A 19,454-nucleotide genomic window follows, 5' to 3' on the forward strand; every position below is an offset into this window, starting at 1 on the left:
GCGGCTGTCCAATCGTTTCAGTCTGCGATGAAAACGAATAAAATATGGCCCAATAGATTCAGTGCTTACGATTCTAGGGCGGTACTCTGTCTGTCTACCATGGCAACGATATGCAGACGGACGGAGTGAATGCTGGGCCATTTATTTCCCCATTCCCCCTGCGTTGCACTGATCAGTGATCACGGTAAAATAATCTCCTCTTTCTACAGAGTTGTTTGTTTATGTTTTAAATACTTTGATACTGGTTACTTTATTGGCCAATTTTAAACAATGTTTTCATTGTACTGTTCTCTAGAATAGATGATGCCTGTCTTTTTGCCTGGCTTAGTGGCTTCTTCTCCAATCTCCTACAAACTAAACAAACTATACAGACACATGTATCCACTACAATCACAAGTTAACAATAGTCGCTTGCCTAAAAAAGATATCTACAAGCTAGCTAACTAAACATGTTGTTTTAGTATAAATGCCACTTTAGGCTTTTCTGCTCATACCTGTCACTGTATTTTGTTATTTTGATTGTCTCCGACCATTAGTAAGTTGATCCGCAGCACCATGCAAAAATGCGCCCCTACAAAATGGTAAAATAATTCAAAATCCGCAAATGTGCTTTCTCTTATGATGCATTGAAAGTCGATGAATTAAACACAATAATAATCATTCACAAAGACAGAGCCTGCAATTGGTAGGCTACAAAAAGTAACTACAACATGCATTTTAAAACTGTGTTAATATCATTGTGTATGTCGCTCAAATGTATTTCTATTATGGCTTGAACCAAAATCACCACTCTGACATAACCAGTCCATGTCATTTCTGTCTGGCTTCTAAAGCAGTTTTAGCTGCAGTACCACAATGTCCTGATGTGGTGGGGGCACTGTGTGTGCAAATGATTTTCTCTGCCACACCCTCATCCCAGCTACACATCTTTAACTCATTATAATAACCCCCCCTCCCCACCCCACCCCACCCACAGTCTCCAAGGACAAAATGCACTAACTGAAGATGGGGAGGGATTATACAAAGTAGGGAGATGCCGATGACATCACGAGTAGCACCAAAATCAGTTTACCAGTGTACATAAAAACCCAAATATGACGAGAAAACACGATTGTTCAAAATTGGGTAGGCCGATTTGTGGGGATATTAGACACGTAGGGGAGCCCAAAAAATGGGAAAAGTTGAATTTCATGTTGTCTCTCCTCAGATGGTGTTTTCTACGGTGGTTACCACAGCATTGCTAGCAATGCAGTTTGCCTTTGGAGAAAGCGCTCACAAACATGTAGATGAAGATCATTACATGGGTCAACAGCACGACCCTGAACATGACATGAATGTCCTGCTAGGGGGAACTGAGGACACAGAGGAAATAAAGAAACTCAGCCCAGCCGAGCAGAGGAAAAGAATGTTGGAAATTGTAAGGCGGATTGATACAAATGCAGACAAATTGTTAAATGCAGGTGAGTGCATGTTTTATTTTCTGCTGTGTACACACACACACACACACACACACACACACACACACTCATTAACAAGACTAGAAGTGTTACTACAAAAGCAATCTTATCATGTTGCGTTCGTCTTCCAGCGTGCACGTGCACACACACACACACATGCGCACACACACACACACACACACACACACACACATGAACAAAAAGCTAAAACATTTGAGATGCCTTGTTAAAACTTTCAATCTGGTGTCCCTAGTTTGGGCATTTATTAAAGTTGAATTCCACTCATTTTCAACATTTTACTATGTCATTAATATACCTTAGAGCTGTAAGGTATATTTATGATATAGTAAAATAAATGTTGAAAATTAGTGGTATTCCCCTTTAATTAATACAAAGAAATCACACTCATGTGAAGTGAGGGGCGCTCTTATCATCATACATCATCTCATTCCTGGCCAATCAGAATTTGCGTGCTCACCTTCATCTTCAATGTTTGTGTTACGTGATGTTTGTGTTTACACAAACACTCAAAATTGTCCATTGTCAATAGCATTTAATGTTTGTGTTAGGACAAAGTTTGTGTTGGCACACACACACTAAAAGCTGGACATAGGAGGCCCTCAAAAATAGATGTATTATGTTTGCTGCCTGCACAACAGTGTGTCACCGTCCTATGCCAAAGTATACAACGGACCTTAAGTTGTTTAATACCAGTAAGACGCCTGAGGGAGAGAAGCGTGCATCCGCCTAAGTGACTGCTGGGCGAGCGCTGGCACTTTGGCATGGTGGTTCAGATCAACATATGGAATGAATTCTGTACTGGCCATATATGGAGCATGTCTTGAGTGTACAGGGTTTGATGTGGTCAGATCAACATATGGAATGTCAGAACAGGTCAGCTCCATATATGGAGATCTACGGGTAGCGTAGAGCAGTGGTTCCCAAAGTGGGGTCCGGGGACCCCCAGGGGTACCTGAGGGAGTTCCAGGGGGGACCCATCTATTTTGTTCATGTTCATAAAGTCCTAAAGTGTTTAAAGCAGTGGTTCCCAAACTTTTTCATGTCAAGGACCCCCAAATTGACACTACTTAGCCCGTGGACCCCCATTTGAAAAGATATGCCAGGGACCCCATAAGAGAAGACGTACACATTTAGACGTCTACATTGACGTCTACATTTAGACGTCTGTATACATTTAGACGTCTACATTTAGACGTCTACATTTAAACGTCTACATTTAGACGTATACATTTATTTGTTATCCGTGTTGCGAGGATGAGGGGGTACCTGGAAAAATATCTACCCCAAAAGGGGTACCTGGTACACATTTAGACGTCTACATTTAGACGTCTACATTTAGACGTCTGTATACATTTAGACGTCTACATTTAGACGTCTACATTTAAACGTCTACATTTAGACGTATACATTTATTTGTTATCCGTGTTGCGAGGATGAGGGGGTACCTGGAAAAATATCTACCCCAAAAGGGGTACCTGGTACACATTTAGACGTCTACATTTAAACGTCTACATTTAGACGTATACATTTATTTGTTATCCGTGTTGCGAGGATGAGGGGGTACCTGGAAAAATATCTACCCCAAAAGGGGTACCTGGTCCAAAAAAGTTTGGGAACCCCTGGCGTAGAGTGTACAGGGTTTGATGAGGGCCCAGTTAGGGCCGGGCCTTAATTTTCGGGCCTGATGAGAACTCTATTGTGGAAGTGGGGGCAGAGTCTTGAGTGTACAGGGTTTGATGAGGGCCCAGGCCTTTTTACTTTATGTTCAATCTGCACTGTGCTTTATCCACAGAGGAGATCACGGTGTGGATTCAGCATGTCTACAGAAGATATGCATTGGATGATGCAGAGGAACGCTTCTCAGAGTTCGATACAGATAAAGATGGTGTGGTGTCTTGGGAAGAATACAACACCGTCGCTCATGGGCAGCTCTTCAATTTAGATGACAACGCTGTTTTAGAAGACCCTGAGCAAGAGTCCCTCAGATATGTATGGATGGTTTAGTTATACTCCTATGTATTGGCTGATAATAATTCCCTTTGAATTACTCATGCCGGCAGGCTAAACCTGCCACAATGATAAAATGTTTCATGTCCAAATGAGCTCATAAGTTTAAAATGTTTATATAGTTATTCAGTGCACCAAATATCACAATACAATTTCCAATAATAAATACGTATGCAATAAATATGTGCAAATAATCCAAATTTAAACAGTGAGCAAACAAAACATGAACCAAGTGAAATCTTTCACAGACTTTCCTACTAGGCTGAGGAATATATCCCACCCTTTTCACATTGGCCTGTTATAGTGCCACCAACAGGTGGATTTTTGCAAAACACATTTTTGGAACAAAATTCCTCAGGCCTGTCCTGGTGGAGACCTGTGCCCAGAGGGGCACTTTATCTAGTTGATATTATTGCTACTAGTACTACTATATTTGTGTACATATATTACAAATCGATGGAGAAATTAACACTGAGAATTTTAATGAGTCCATTTAGCTCTGAAAGTGTACTTTGTATTCCTTTTTTACACTTTCAGAGTTAACACCGCACTTGAGTGTGTATTTAAATGATAACTTATTGCTGTGACAATGTGTCCCCCTTTAGCTCCATCTGAAGGAGAGAAGGCGCTTTGATGTTGCTAATGTGGACGGAATGCCAGGCCTCAACCTGACAGAGTTTCTTGCCTTCACACACCCGTCTGAAGTGGATCATATGGCTGTAAGAGCTGTTTCATCACACAAACCCGGCTCTGTGTAGTGTGTACTACTCATGGAAGGTCTTACTACGCTGTGAAACTCTTCTTGAGTGTTAACTTAACTCAGAGAGAGTGTACATTCTGTACAATTGCACTCTCATGCATATTTCTGTCTGAATTACAAATGTATTAAAAACCAACTGTTTTACTGTTTAGGATATTGCAGCTTTTATGTATTACTTCACACAAGGATAACTGTAATATGCGAATGTCTCATGGTATGAATGTGTGTATTGAATTAAAATAACATTCGGATCTTTATTATTTCCTAATAGGATTTTGCCATTGAAGATGTGTTGAGTGAATATGACACTGATAAAGATGGATTCATCAGTCTAAGTGAATTTATTGGAGATGTTCGGAGTGATGGTAAGATCAGAGATTATCATGAAATGTACTGATTCACAGAATGATATATGTTGGATGTAAAAGTGTGTTCATATGAGTGCCTTTGTCCAAGGCGCTTTACAGAGATTGTGCATTACATTCACCCATTCACGCACACATTCATACACCGATGGCGGCGGAAACCATTCAAGGCACCAACCAGCACATCAGGAGCAATTAGGGGTTCAGTATCTTGCTCAAGGACACTTCGACACTAACTCTGGGGGAGCCCGGGTTCGAACTGGCAACCTTGCGGTTACCATCCGGCCACTCTACCGCCTCAGTCACCGCCGCCCAAATGTGATTTGGGGTTGGTTAATATGGACAAACATCCAAATATTTATATTGTGATGATTTTTGTTTTATTTTTTTCCTCAACGTTCCACAACATTTCTGAATAAGGCTTAAGGAAGAGACAACACTTTTGCCATATCACAATGTTGCGATATTAAAAATCTCAGACCATATCTTATCAAAGTAGTACGATTTGTCACACGTTACCGCAGTGAAATTTGTTCTCTGCATTTGACACATCTCTAGTCTCACATCATAATATTGATATATTGCTCAGCAGACCTAATGTGTTTTGATTTATAATTTATTTTATTTGTCAGAGGGGAATTCCCCATCTCAGTGGGAGATTGAAGAAACGGTGCGCTTTAAAGACCTCTATGATCAAGATAAGGATGGCAAACTGAATCGAGAAGAGCAGCTCCGTTGGGTCGCCCCCAATAGCTATGGCTCAGCAAGAGAAGAGGTAAGCAACAGTTCCACCAAAATGAATCAATATTACATTACATCTATTATCTAAATGTACAGTATATTTAGGGAATCACCACCCATCCTGCATACTGTGGCAATAATCACACAATTCAATTCAAACTCTATTAGAAGACTCGGAGAGAAACATACAAGGGGTAAACATACAAGAAACAGACAGGTAATAACATCATAAAAGAATGTCAAATAAACATTTTACATTTTTTTTATAACAAATGTCAAGGAGCTGTTGTAATAAACCAGCGCTACTGGGACACAGATGTGCATTAGTGTAATTTATTCATCAAACTTGATTAATAAGCGGAAATCAGCACCTCCAAAAATCCCTCCCAGTCCTGGAGGCTTGCCATTATCATAGTACTTGGACGCCATACCGATGACATCATTGATCTTCATACATTGGGTATTAAAAGGGAAAGATGCAACGTTTTCCATATACCGGTACGAGACAGACAGACCTGGACAACTACTGGACCAACCGAATTTCCCTCGGCACAACCCACAATGTTGATCGGTTGGACGGTGCTCATTTTGTGCATTTATAGATGGATATTTGGCATGGCGTAGTAGTCTTCTTTCCTAATGTTGTTCACATGTATTCAACAGGCTCTTCACCTCATCAAGGAAATGGATCAGGACGAGGATGGGAAAATCTCTGAGGCCGAAGTCTTGAAAAATCAAGAAACCTTCGTGAACAGTGAAGTGACAGACTATGGTAGACAGTTGCACATATCACATGACGAATTGTAGTGGCATGTTCTTGTGTATGTTAGCCTTTTCTCGTTGATTTGTGTCCATGAAGATTTAAAAAAGAACTTCACTGATATTTAAACAACTTTAAAGATGGTGTGCCATGATTTCTTCCACCCTAAAACATGATCATCAGGTCTAATTGTTATATAAGGAGGAAGAATCTTTTCAAAAAAGTGTACAGTATTTGTTAAAATTTCGTTTTTATGTGTGCACGCCCACCAGTTCATTAAGTTAGTCTCCACAGGAATCCGACATAAATAAGGCGCAGACCGAAATGGTCCGTTTTCTGTCCATTTGTCATTGTCAGGACTCAGGACATGGATTCCGTTTCAGAAGGAACTCTTTAGAGGGCGGACCATTTCGGTCTGCGCCTTATTTATGCTAACCTGACGCTGCCAGATGAGGGCGGTATTGGGGAAACATATTCCCCAACACAACACTCATCTGGGATCTCTGACGGAGTTGAGCTGAGTCCAATATCTGCTTCGTACCGAACCAATCAGCGTGAGCTAAGGGCGGGATATGTGCGAAACCGGATGTGAAGCTATACAGACACGTCAATATGATTGGTTGTGTTTGCACGCCCACACGGTGATAGACAGACGGCCCCATCCAATCATCTACCAAGTATCTTGAAAAAAAGGAACAGCCCCGTCATCGAATTGGCTCCCGAGATCCCAGATCCAAATAAGCTGTGAAACAAATTTGTGTAGCAAGCTTTTTGGATCTGGCAGCGTCAGGTTATATTTATGCCCCCTCAGGACAAAAATAAACACATAAATAAAGTGTTGTCAGAAACCTCACAATGTACAAATCCAATAAATTACACCCACATTAAGTATCCTCTAGTCTAAACTGTAGTTACTGTGGGCAGGGTTTGAATGACAACCTTTGCAACTAAAACAAATAATTAAAACATTAATAATAATCTATCCCCAATAACGATTATTGGAATCTTTGATTATTATGACTCATCCATAATTACAATTAATTGTATCTATAGATTCTACTTATTAAAAAAAAAAAAAGGCTTGATAACTGGTCATTTTAGGTTAAATAAGTTAATGTCCGGAATATTAACTAAGCCGCAGAATCAAGGATTGTTGTCCACTGAATTAGGAATGTTCACCGCGGAATCGAGACTTTTCCCGCGGATTCCTGTGGGGATGCCTGGTTTGCATGGTGGGTGGTGATCCACCTGAACTGAAGCCACACCCACAGCTGTTGTTTTTTGATAAAGGGGGAGGGGTTAGGGGAGGGGCTATTACTGTTTTTTTCATTGGCACGTTTGACTGTCATGGTTTCGACCTCCAGGAAGTAACCGTAAATACAAACGGAAGACATCATTGCACATAACCACACCAAGGGGTCTAATGAAGTACTGTCACCTCTTAAGCCCTAACCACACCAAAGGGTCACCATGCAACTCCTTGGGTCCAAACGATTGCAAGGAGTTAACATTAAAATCGTCTCGACCCTTTGGTGTGGTTTGGGCCATCGAATTCCATGCGTTGAATCACTAGGGTAAATGTGGGTCAACATTTTTTTTCCAGTGAATGTATGCAGTTTAATGTGTCGATGTACTCGATGTACTTCTATTAAAGCATAGAACAAATAAATTATAGTTTTTTTTTAAAATATACAGTAATTCTTGTTTTATTTATCTGTCCATAAGACCTTCTAGTCTTCAGTAGTTCACTGGCGATGATTCATGGCCTAGGGCAGGGATACTCAAATAGATTTACCTGTGGGCCACATTACAAAAATGGCAAGGGGCCAGGGGCCAGTAGATAAAATTACGACATTAATGATACTTGATAACTTCTCTCTTTCAATTGCTTTATTTTCGCATGTATGTATCAAAGTACAATGTGCATGCACACAATATGTAAATAAATAAATGTGTTACATTTTCTTGCATAAACACAAAGAGCTGTTTCCATAACTGCACAAATTATTGCACATAACATGAGTAGCTGTTATAATAACATAATAACATAACATGAGTAGCTCTTTGCCTGCCTGCCTGCCTGCGTGCCTGCCTGTCTGTCTGTCTGTCCATGAGTAGTTATTTGTATGTCTGTCAATGAGTAGCTGTCTTACTGTCTGCCTGTCTATGAGTAGCTGTCTGCCTGCCTGTCTATGAGTAGCTGTCTGTCTGCCTGTCCAATTGTCCATGAGTAGCTGTCTGTCTGCCTGTCTGAGTAGCTGTCTGCCTGCCTGCCTAATTGTCCATGAGTAGCTGTCTGTCTGCCTGTCTATGAGTAGCTGTCTGCCTGCCTGCCTAATTGTCCATGAGTAGCTGTCTGTCTGTCTGTCTATGAGTAGCTGTCTGCCTTCCTGCCTGTCCAATTGTCCATGAGTAGCTGTCTGCCTGCCTGTCCAATTCTCCATGAGTAGCTGTCTGTCTGCCTGTCTATGAGTAGCTGTCTGACTGCCTGCCTGTCCAATTCTCCATGAGTAGCTGTCTGTCTGTCTGCCTGTCTATGAGTAGCTGTCTGCCTGCCTGCCAGCCAGCAAGTTGGTTAACAGAAAATAAATTGTTATGGCTGAGTAAAATAAAATACAATAAACACAATTTGCCTGAAAATAGATTACCCAGCTATGACCTTTTTCATGAAAAAAAAAGAGTAGTGATATGGCTGACTGAGTAAAATAAAACAATCTACCTGAAAATAGATAGCTATAAGTGAAGAGCAATTTCCGCAATTTCCATTTCCGCAATTTCCATTTCCGCAATTTCCATTTCCACCATTTCCGCAATTACCATTTCCGCAATTTCCATTTCCGCATTTCTGCAATTTCCGCAATTTCCATTTCCACCATTTCCGCAATTACAATTTCCGCAATTTCCATTTCCATTTCCATTTCCAACTATTAATGGCAGCTGGGTTTCATCATTCAAATAAAATAGAATTCTGTCCGTTTAGCTATAAAATTATGTCAGGGAATAGGGATACACAGTATATGTCTTTCATTTGCATTGCATCTCCCCCCCCCCCAAGCTTTTATTTTCGTTCGAGTAATAGTACAACTCTAATAGTATTACTTATAATAATGTAATTAAAGATAACTAGATTTTCATTGGTGGGCCAGTCATAATGGTCCCGCGGGCCTGATGTGGCCCGCGGGCCTGAGTTTGAGTATCACTGGCCTAGGGCCTAGGGCTAGGCCATGAATCATCTCTCATTTTTTTAAATGAGAGAAAAGAGCCTCTTTTCTCTCATTTAAAAAATGTAGCAACTATAGAGCGGTGCCCATGTTGTGATGTCAGAACAGGCCAGATCCATAATTATGGAGATATAGGGGTGATCAAGTCCAGATCCCGGGATGAGTCTGATGCAACTTGGGAACTTAATGATATACGTTGTCATAGCACCCGTTTTAACTGCCGGTGTCCCACATGGAGATCTGTGTATGTGCCTGTGTGTGAAGACCATAGGTGAAGACTGCAAAGTGAAAAGTGTACTTGTCTTAGATAGATCTATTGTGGCTTCCTGTTTGTTTCCTAGTGTTCAACTACCTTTCGAAGTTTTAATCCTGTAAAACCCGGATTATTTCTACTTGCAAAAAAAACGGTTTCAACCTTACTACTACTTTTTACTACTAGGACTTATCAGAGGAAATTATGTTAAAAAATATATATGCAAATTATCATAATTATTAAAATAATAATAAATTAATAATTTACATTTGGGGGATATCTTTCACAATAATGAATAAAACATGTTCTAGACATTCTAATGATCACAACAAATAAACAAACATATATTAGTTAAGACCAATTAAGGGTTCGAATGGTCTTCCTTTCTCATTAGCTGTCATATTGTCATTTCTTGTGAAAAGATCAGTACAAAAAAAATGCTGTATATTTTGATGGCAGGGGATCATTAGTTTGTTTATGTTCAAATTTGTATTGCAAATTTGGCCTCTGCGATTGATGCCTAAGGAATTTCATAGTTTGGTTTAAGATAATTAAATTGTATGATCTGCTTCAAGAAAATGTCATCCATAAAATGTGTTGTTTGATAGTGGAATATGTTTGAAGATGGCTGATGCAATTATAGCTATCTATTAGCTGTCTATAGATATAGTAAGCGCTAGCTGATATGAATGTTATCTTACTGTATAGTGGTCTGAGTCTGTGACGACATGTTACAGTTCTTCCTCATTTAAGTCAAACGAGTGAGCCAACTGCATTAAAGCTGGCTTCCTGAATGGACACTAGTTTGTTTCACTTGTATGAACTGCCAGCCGGCCAGACGTGTTTCATAGAGGGAATTATCATCAAGTGGACTCTCAAGGAGGGACCTTTATTTTACATACTCCTAAAATGGAATTACCGTTCAAAGATGCCTTTTGGGTAAGTTATTGTAGAGGTAGTACTAGTAATTAATAAATAATTACTGTGGTCACATTGAGAGCTGGCACTGGCATGTTTGTCATTAAAACTATTTGCATTAAATTGAGTGTAATTTAAAATGGGAGAGTCTGTATATGCCCCTAGTTCAATGCAGTTCGTAGTAGCCAGCTATTGCATACCTTTAGTCGACTGGTTTTCATTTGCTTTAAATAAATTGTTGAAATGGTTGGGCAGGAAGAATTGCAACTATGACTAAACAGTTAGCATGTCCTGTTGATATTTATTTTTGGAATCCTTATATGTGCTTTTATAGAGGTCAGGACTTCTAAGATAAACATGTATTTCTTTGTGTAGCTATCACCTATCATAAACAACAATGGCAGAGATGTGGTACACCTCCATAATATTCTGCTTCCTGTAAATGGACCATTATAACTGACTAACTGTGTTGGTCTTTGATCTTTAGGCTGTGAACCTTGGCAGAACACTAATCCACTTTGTGGATTAGTGTTCTGATTAAAGGCTCATACATAGTCTGGATTTACGGTGGTGGGGTGACCACCGAACTACAACATGACGTCACGAGCCGCGGTGAAGAGCAAACCACCGCCACCGCTCCAGCCCTTCTCTCTGTTTTTACTCACCACCGCTCAACGTTATTTCAGCTCCGGTGGTCAGCTCACCACCGGAACGGTGGTAACCTTACCACCGAAAATACAGACTATGAATAGGCCTTTAGCTGCTTTGTGGCAGCACTCACTTCTGCTTCTGGGTTGATTTGCATGGGAGGGCCCACACAATCTTTTAACCTTTGCAAATTAAGTCAGAGTATGTACATTTTTGTTTATCTTTAATAACGTCTCAAATTATTCATTATTACTTCCAGTGTGTAGGTTTACACAAATGTTGCATCAATCTAAAGTATTTCATGAGGTTGTACTGGGTTTTTTTAAATGGGTGGAGAGCTTGTTTTGTAAGTAATTTGAAGTTGTGTAAGAGATATTCATCTAGAAGGTTCCTAACAAAATGTACCCTCACTGTCACTACATAAAGTGGTGGTGTGAAAGAAAAGCCTGTAGCATAAATAAATAAAACATTCAAAACATTAACTAACAAGTAAATACAGGACTAGACCTACTTAATCATTTGTTATATTTAAATGGTAAAGTAAAGTTTGACATTGAATTCATAGGCATCATACTGTATGGTGCTTTCTAATGGGGAATATGACTGCATTTTATAGTATTTTGTGCTTCTAGGGAGTTGACTTCATCAGCAATTGCGGGTACGACACTCTAGTTCAGAGACTTTCTGATGGCCGACGTACAGGCAAAGACATAGAGGATCTCTTAAAAATGAGGTGTGGGCCTGAGTTAATGGAAACATTTGAATATTCATAAATATGTTGTGGGTTTTAAGGTTTACTTGTATATGGTTTGCTTCATGTGCTGTAGGGCATCAGCAGAGGAGAGATATGGAAAGGAACTGGTCACAATAGCACGCAAGGCTGGCGGTATATATGAAATCAGGTAAATGTCTTTATCGTATGACCGCATGTCATACGATATATCTCCTATAAATATCTAAGAGTGCACATGGATTGTGATATAAACTGGCACTCCCATGTGTGCAAAAGTACACCAACGCCTTCATTTTCTCCGTAGGCTCAGACTTTTTGGTGTAAGTAGAAACATAATGCTGATCTTCAATAGAGCTAGTATAGAGTAAATTCTAAGGTATGGTATCACCAGTTGGTTTGGAAACCTAACTGTAAAATACAAATCTGAGATCCTTAGATTAGCCAAAATGGCAGGGAAAATCATGGGTATGTCTACACCTCCGATCACCCCCCAGGTCATCTTTGAGCAGGCCACCATTCGACAGGTTAAGAAAATTGTGTCTGACCCCTCCCATGTACTATACCCTGAGTATCGGCTAATGCCATCAGGTACGAGGTCCATGCGTGCAAATATAATAGGTACAAGCATTCCTTTGTCCCTCTGTCAACCACACTCCTTAACAGAGTCCTTGCAGAGGGCAGACAGGGTAGGGGTCGAAGGTTATGAGGTGATGTTCTTCATCTTTTGCACTAGGTTGGTGTGTGGTTTTTTAATGTTGTCACTGTGTGCCTTTGTTGTCTTGTATTGTATTGTATCTGTATGCGTATGCTGCAGGGCGGGTCCTTGGGGTCCAAGACAAATTTCTCCCTTGGGAGATAAAATAAAGAAACCTTGAATCTGCTGAACATAACATGATGAACTGGTGCAGTCTAGATGTTTTATTCAGACGTCTGTCTAGATGTCTGAAGATGTATGACGACCACTTACATTATGCAGAATATAGTATTATATTGAAGTTTAGTAATAAATAATTAAATACAACATATCCTGGTCATGTTTTTGCAGCACTTTGAGAACATCTATAGATGAACTGAAATCACGTGAGTATATGATATTACAGGCCTTTTTATTTAAAAAAAAAAGTATTCATACAGTAAGTCCAACATCTGATGGTTGCTAGTATTGTTTTTCTCAGTTCTCCATAATTTACATACTGAATGTGTCAGATAAGCAAATGGTGGTGTGTGTGCTTTGTTGTGTAGAAATTGAGAACATGGGGAACCTGCACATCCAGCTCTCTGGGACACTCAAGGAGGAAGTAAGGAGAACGGAGCAGTTTAGAGAGAGGCAGAAAGAGCAGAGAAAAAAGGTGAGAATGCAGAAGGAAATGACAGGATAGATGTGACTCAGATCTTTAATCTGTATTTACAGTTTTAAAGGAGAATGAGGAACATATTTTCTTTTCAGTGTTCATTAACCATGAACAGACTCTACACAGGCCCATGTAGCCGTTTTAATGATGTACTTTAACATTAACTTTTTACTTTCTCTCTAAGTTTGAAGTTATGATGGAGAAAGTCCAGAAGACAAAGGTCTCCCTGTATAAGAAAACAATGGAGGTGGGTATGTCACAGTATCTGCTGCATTATTAGATCGTAGTATGATTACAGGCACAAGATAATGGCACAATGGACAACCAGCCCCTGTGTCTTTTTGTGTTATCCTTTTAGCATGACCTTTGAGTGTACTACATGTAGTTATTAATAAGCATACTAATAAAGTATTCAATCAATCAAAATAAAAAAACACGCTTTTCACAAATAGCGTCATTTCAATTTCTGTGAGAGACGCAATGACGTGTTATGGCAGTGGTGAGCTGTTTCTATGTGTCACATAGATATTGCACTATTGCACTATTGCTATATGCAATATTGCAATATTGCAATATTGCACACATATGCCACACTTTGCGCAGGCTTTTGGAAAGGCATTATACAGAGGTGAACCTATTTTCTTATGCCTGTAATCGTTTAAAAAGTCCATTACATGCCCCTGCCAATAAAGTGGATCTTTTTGTTGTAACAAATTAATTCAGGCATCATTATGCAGAAACTTGCACAATGCTCTAGTAAAACCATTAGGTTACTAGTAAGAGGAACATGACTTCATAAGCTTTAGTAATGTGAAACCATGACAAGTGACAAGCAACACTTTCTTTGTCTACCAACAGGTAGACAAGTAATATGAAATCTTTAGCACTTCCATACTACATTTGTCTGTTATGTTGATTGGCTCCTTCTGCGTGTTGTAAATGTTTAAAACCACACCTGATGCATGCACTTTTTGGGAGAAAATGTATACTGTCTCTGTCTCTCTCCGCTTGTCTCTCTGAACTGCCCTGTGTGAGCAGTGATAAATAAACCAACAAACTTGATTCTTGAGTCCTGGTGTTGCCTCACTCAGTAAGTAGCCTTGCCGAGCCATGAGGCCCATAGGGCAGGAGCCTATCTCCTGTTTCTGTAGCGTGAGGCAGCAAGTACAAGTACAACCCCTGGACACGACGCTAGTATGTCACAGGGACCCCCAATCCAAACCTTGATGCTGAGTGTCAAGCAGGGTCCCATTTTTAGAGTCTTTGGTATGACCCGGCCGGGGATTTAACCCGACCTCCCAGTCTCAGGGCAGACACTCTAAAAAAGGTATTCACTCAGTACAGTATGTTTAATTCCCCTCCCAGTCCAAAAGATCCTACGAACAACGTTGCAGAGAGGCTGATGAGGCCGAACAGGCTGCTGAAAAGATGAGCGGTGCGGCCACAGCCACCCCCAAACAGACTGAGAAGGTAAATCCTTACATCATTATACCTAAGAGTCTGCCTTTTAATGAGATTTAACATATATTGGCAAGTCAAGGTTCAAGTTTATTTAGTGTTGCAGCATAGACAGTTCATTAAACAATTTAAAACAAACAGTTCACATAGCATATACCAAAGTACAAAGGTGCACATAACCATTAAAGTGCAGGCATTAAAGTGCTATGCGATAGGTCCATACTCCAAAGAGGAACATATTTGATTTACAGTACCGTATGTATTGTGAACTGGTTCAGAATGTAATTGTAAAGACAACAAAATAGGAGAAGTTCTGCTATAAATCTTGTATCATTTAACATATTTGCACGTAACCACATTCAACCTGGCGTTTCTATTTGAGGGCATGTCATTATAGATGAAAATTTGCAGATCTAAAAGCTCACAGCTCATTGTAATGCAAGGCGTTGTAATCTACTTGTTCTACAACAATGTGTATAGGCCTTAAGTGGTTATGCTAGCCAGCTCACACATGGAGAGTTATTGTGTTATTTATTACTGCAGTGATCACATTATTTATTTCATTCACAGTTTCACAGCAAATCTAAACAGTGCCGTGAGGCAGCAGGGGAAGCTGGTAAGCATCAGTAATGCATAATACATTCAACAGTCAAGGATTTTCTAGTCTTCCCCATATAATAGCCAAAGCCAGAGGATTAACTAAAATGATCTTTGCCATGGTGGACATGATCACTTCCTTTTCTATATATACTATTCCTGAAATAGGTTGTGAACAAACAGAATTTCAGCTCACATACTAGTTTGCTCAAAGTCAATGCACTATGATAGACAATACAAATTATTTGAAAATGTGTGAGTAGGGCTGTTGCCGTCCTATGGATAATTTTCTTAGACATTATTATTATTATTATTGAAAATCATTAATCATTAAGATCAGCTTGTCGTTTGCTATTGCTACTTAAAACATATATATATAAATGTTTTGAATGAAAAAACTTTCCACAAGATTGATTATTTTTAAGTAGATTACTGATATTTTTTACAATTGATTAAAATGGAGCAAACAATGTTACAACTGTAAAATACTCTTATGAACCTTAGAACGAAGAATAATCAGAACACTAATCGTTTTTTATTTTTACATATAGAGAACCAATATGTGTCAAATGTGGAACAGCTCGACAAGATTCGTCAAGAATGGGAATCTACGCACACAAGCACATGTGATGTAAAGTTGAACGTGAACATTTTTATTTCAATTATTTCCTTTAAAGACGGAGTGCCGTGATTTTTTCCCACCCTAAACATGATCATCAGGTTATTATTATTATATAAGGAGGAAGTACAGTATTTATTAAAATTTCATTTTTATGTGGACACGTCCACCAGTTAATTAAGTATGCCCGGTTTGCCTGGTGGGTGGTGATGGGTGGTGATCCACCTGAACTCAAGCCGCACCCACAGCTGTATGATAAAGGGAAAGGGGATAGGGGAAGGGATGATATTGTGATGTCACTATATCACTGTTTTTTCATTGGCACGTTTAACTGTCAAGGTTTCAGCCTCCAGAAATAAACCATAAATACAAACAGAAGACATCATTGCACATAACCACAACAAGGGGTCTAATGAAGTACTGTCACCTCATAAACACATTAACAGGAAAAAATACAAAAATCACCTCACTCCTGCATCCATTAAAGCGGCACTAGTATAACCTTTTTAAATGAATAAAATTTAAATTTGTCCAGAGTATGTTAACAATACAATATAACTTATACAATTGGGTTGGTTGTATTTTGTCTCCCTGCTCTTCTATTGAGAAATTTAGAATATGTCATAGGTCATCATGTCTCAAGGCTTATTCATACTCCAGTTTTAGGTGAAGAGCTGACCACTGAAAACTACAACATGATGTCCCACCGCGGTGGTAAGCGACTCACCGCTCTTCCAAACACACCGATCTCTCTTGTTTTTATTAACAACCGTTTCGGTGGTCACCTCTTCACCTAAAACTGGAGTATGAATAGTCCTTCACCTACACACAGGATCGGACACAAATATTGCAACTGATAGTCAAGATTAAATGTATCCACTGAGCAAGCAGGCAGGCACGATGATCTCAAATGTGAAAATGTCATCATTTGCACAGGAAACCCAGTTAAAATCTGGGGTAGGAGAGGAAAGTTCCAAGTGCAGCTTTAAACTAAGCACGTATTTAAAATGTTCTTCTTTCTGTACCATAATACTTACACATACTCGCAATTTATATTTTCATTATACTGAAATACTATGTCGTGTTTAAACAGCCATATAACTTGAGCTGGGACTCGATGTTTAATCGCATATCAATATTTCACCAATTTAAAAAAATTGGTATGCGAGTAATCCGTTTTTAAATTAAATTTCCCTCACTGTGCCAAGTAAATCGATCCATTGCGTGCCTTGGCGTTTGTTGTCTGTTGGTTGGTGCTGACCGGTATGATCGGTAGGCCTACGCCTGAAACTTGTCCAGTGATGCTGCAAAGACTAATAATTGCAAAATGCATGCTTTTTAAAATTGTAAATCAATCAGTTCAAGTCCCAGCCCTAATTGAAACCACAATTCTGTACATACCGTAATCTTAAATTATGTATCCCACTGTGTTGACATACAATTTGGTTTTTGTAGGCATTTCAGCAACAAGAAGATGACCGCATCAACATTCTCAGGAATGCCCTATGGGTGCACTGTAACCATTTCTCTATGCAATGTGTCACAGATGATGAGGTGGGCTTCCAGTTGTTCTTATAAAGTATGTTACACACCCCAACCCCATGTCCAATGTGTAACAGACTCTGAATCGACCACAACATGCTTTTTTCAGTGTTTCGAGGAAGTGAGGCGAATGCTGGAAAAGTGTGACATCATTGCAGACAACAACTGCTTTGTTGAGATCAAAAGCACAGGTTCAGCTCCACCAGGTAGGCAGACTGGCGCCCTGCGGCCTTCCTTGTTTGGGATTTGAATACGATTGCTGGTTTGGACATACAGTATTAACTCTCATCCACTGCTAAAACAGAGAGTTTGGTTGCTTTCGTAAAAAAGAAAGAAATGCTGTTTCACAATGAAACAGGCTGTTTTGGTGACAGAGCTTCAGACCTGGAGACTTTGTTTTAAATAACAATTGTTCCAATGAAAAAGATTCACATAAATAACACAATTCTGATGGTCCTTCCTTAGCTCCAATTGTGTTCCAAGATTACTATAAGAGGGAAACCACAGATGACAGTAATGGCAGTGCTAGATTTGTTGGAGGAGTCATAAAAAGGTTATATTTTATTTTTGTGGCATATTTCAGTTTTATGTGTAATCTTTCTCTTGTGTCACAATTGACCTGTTTTAGTATTTTATATTAATATCATTTTCATGTTTGCTAGGTTTACAAATCTTCTAGGGAACCATTTGAGTGTCACCAAAACAGAGCAACCGCCAAAGCCTAATGGTATAGTACCAGATTGTAGCAAACATGTCTCTGTTTGATGAAGCATCATGGTATAAACCCATGATGTTACTACTATAAACATTACATTTTCCTCTCATATTGTTATTCTTTGTCTGTCTTATTTCTTATCACCACCAGATGGCACACAAGTCCAACTAATGGCGGCTGCTGCCAGAAGGCAGCAAATATTTGACATTAAGCAGCTGTTCAGTCATCATAATAGTATCAATGCTGTAAATTGCCAGTGGCTTGGCATTATAAGAAAATCAATTCTAATTAGATGTCTGTCTTTCTGTGACATTATTCAGCCGAGACATCAGATGGAGTATATGCCTCCATCCCCGGATTTTCAGCAGCCTGTTCACAGAGCCAGAAGGAGTACACAGCTATGTACGACTACAATGCCCAGGTCAGAAATTCTACTTTTTATTCTACTTTTGCACACACAAAAAAGGACAGACAAAAAAGGGTGTTTAAATGATTATATTGATGATTTTCCATTTACTGACTTTTTTATTTTATTTTGTCTATGTATGCCTAGTTTATAGCAACCATTCAGGACAATTACTGTACATAAATATTATCTCATTGAATTACAAAATATCAGTAAATATTATGATTGACTCATTATTTTTCATAGGGTGATGATGAACTTTCTCTATCTACTGGGGACATTGTGGTGGTCATTGAGCAGGGTGTGGATGGATGGTGGACGGTAGAACGGAATGGCCTGTCTGGACTGGTGCCAGGCTCTTACCTCGCCCAAGAATGACCTTATCTGACTCATTTAGAAACCCCTACACAACCACACTCGTCCACATTACCTTTTGGTTTTATCATTCTATGTAGAATATTGCACCCTGCTGCATTACCTTGAGTTGAAAGAGCAGTTGATTATTTATTGCAAGAGTTGAAAATGTAATGTATTTATTTTTGTTAAATGTTGCCACTGGTTGGTCATACCAAATAGAGGTGGGGAATTACTACTACAAGGGTCATACATGGTCAGTTAAGTAGTTATTCATACTGTACAGTGTATTCTTGAGAGTATGAGTTATAACAGAATATCAGATATTAAATATATTTCAGTAGTTCATATTCTGCCTCTAGAAAATAGAAACGTCACTATTCACAATTGACCTTACATTTCATTCTGAAAGTCAAATCCTTTAATAAATGTTTTTCTTTGATGTTTAAGCAAGGCACTGGTATGAATCAACTGATGTTTTGAGTGAGCATGTGAAGAAACACTGCTATATGATATATATGTATTGC

General features: G+C 39.2%; 2 protein-coding genes across 7 annotated transcripts; both read left to right on the forward strand.

Moving 5' to 3' along the window:
- The first annotated feature begins 44 nt into the window (after positions 1 to 44).
- Positions 45 to 7,801, forward strand: rcn2 (reticulocalbin 2). 2 transcript variants are annotated; one of them, XM_080761846.1, is made up of 8 exons: positions 64 to 184; positions 1,208 to 1,460; positions 3,271 to 3,467; positions 4,091 to 4,204; positions 4,517 to 4,610; positions 5,243 to 5,385; positions 5,520 to 5,568; positions 6,015 to 6,144. In XM_080761846.1, exons 2-7 carry the CDS (start codon positions 1,208 to 1,210, stop codon positions 5,547 to 5,549), a joined length of 831 nt encoding a protein of 276 aa, XP_080617972.1. In that variant the 5' UTR covers positions 64 to 184; the 3' UTR covers positions 5,550 to 5,568; positions 6,015 to 6,144. The 2 variants fall into 2 exon arrangements, with proteins under 2 accessions (XP_080617971.1, XP_080617972.1); XM_080761845.1 differs by lacking the exon at positions 5,520 to 5,568 and having other exon boundaries at positions 45 to 184; positions 6,015 to 7,801.
- A 2,377-nt stretch (positions 7,802 to 10,178) lies between these two features.
- Positions 10,179 to 19,275, forward strand: pstpip1a (proline-serine-threonine phosphatase interacting protein 1a). Of its 5 annotated transcripts, none has more exons than XM_080761597.1 (15): positions 10,179 to 10,524; positions 11,784 to 11,884; positions 11,979 to 12,053; positions 12,930 to 12,964; positions 13,127 to 13,233; positions 13,421 to 13,483; positions 14,602 to 14,706; positions 15,265 to 15,310; positions 15,843 to 15,934; positions 17,366 to 17,464; positions 17,562 to 17,658; positions 17,918 to 18,005; positions 18,115 to 18,179; positions 18,488 to 18,588; positions 18,820 to 19,275. In XM_080761597.1, the coding sequence occupies exons 1-15, from the start codon at positions 10,495 to 10,497 to the stop codon at positions 18,949 to 18,951; spliced, it is 1,236 nt and encodes a 411-aa protein (XP_080617723.1). In that variant the 5' UTR covers positions 10,179 to 10,494; the 3' UTR covers positions 18,952 to 19,275. The 5 variants fall into 5 exon arrangements, with proteins under 5 accessions (XP_080617723.1, XP_080617724.1, XP_080617721.1 ...); XM_080761598.1 differs by having other exon boundaries at positions 15,843 to 15,922; XM_080761595.1 differs by lacking the exon at positions 11,784 to 11,884.
- The last annotated feature ends 179 nt before the right edge of the window (positions 19,276 to 19,454 follow it).

Source organism: Protomyctophum bolini (assembly GCF_963924005.1).
Source record: "Protomyctophum bolini genome assembly, chromosome: 4".
Taxonomy (NCBI): Eukaryota; Metazoa; Chordata; class Actinopteri; order Myctophiformes; family Myctophidae; genus Protomyctophum; species Protomyctophum bolini.

Excerpts from the sequence above, each read along its gene's own strand:
- rcn2 (XM_080761845.1), top strand. The coding sequence starts at position 1,208 with ATGGTGTTTTCTACGGTGGTTACCACAGCATTGCTAGCAATGCAGTTT. Across the intron at positions 3,468-4,090 it reads AGCAAGAGTCCCTCAGATAT|CTCCATCTGAAGGAGAGAAG; the intron begins GTATGGATGGTT and ends GTCCCCCTTTAG. Across the intron at positions 5,386-6,014 it reads ATGGCTCAGCAAGAGAAGAG|GCTCTTCACCTCATCAAGGA; the intron begins GTAAGCAACAGT and ends TGTATTCAACAG.
- pstpip1a (XM_080761595.1), top strand. The coding sequence starts at position 10,379 with ATGGACACTAGTTTGTTTCACTTGTATGAACTGCCAGCCGGCCAGACG. Across the intron at positions 13,484-14,601 it reads TGTATAAGAAAACAATGGAG|TCCAAAAGATCCTACGAACA; the intron begins GTGGGTATGTCA and ends TTCCCCTCCCAG. Across the intron at positions 18,180-18,487 it reads GCAACCGCCAAAGCCTAATG|CCGAGACATCAGATGGAGTA; the intron begins GTATAGTACCAG and ends GACATTATTCAG.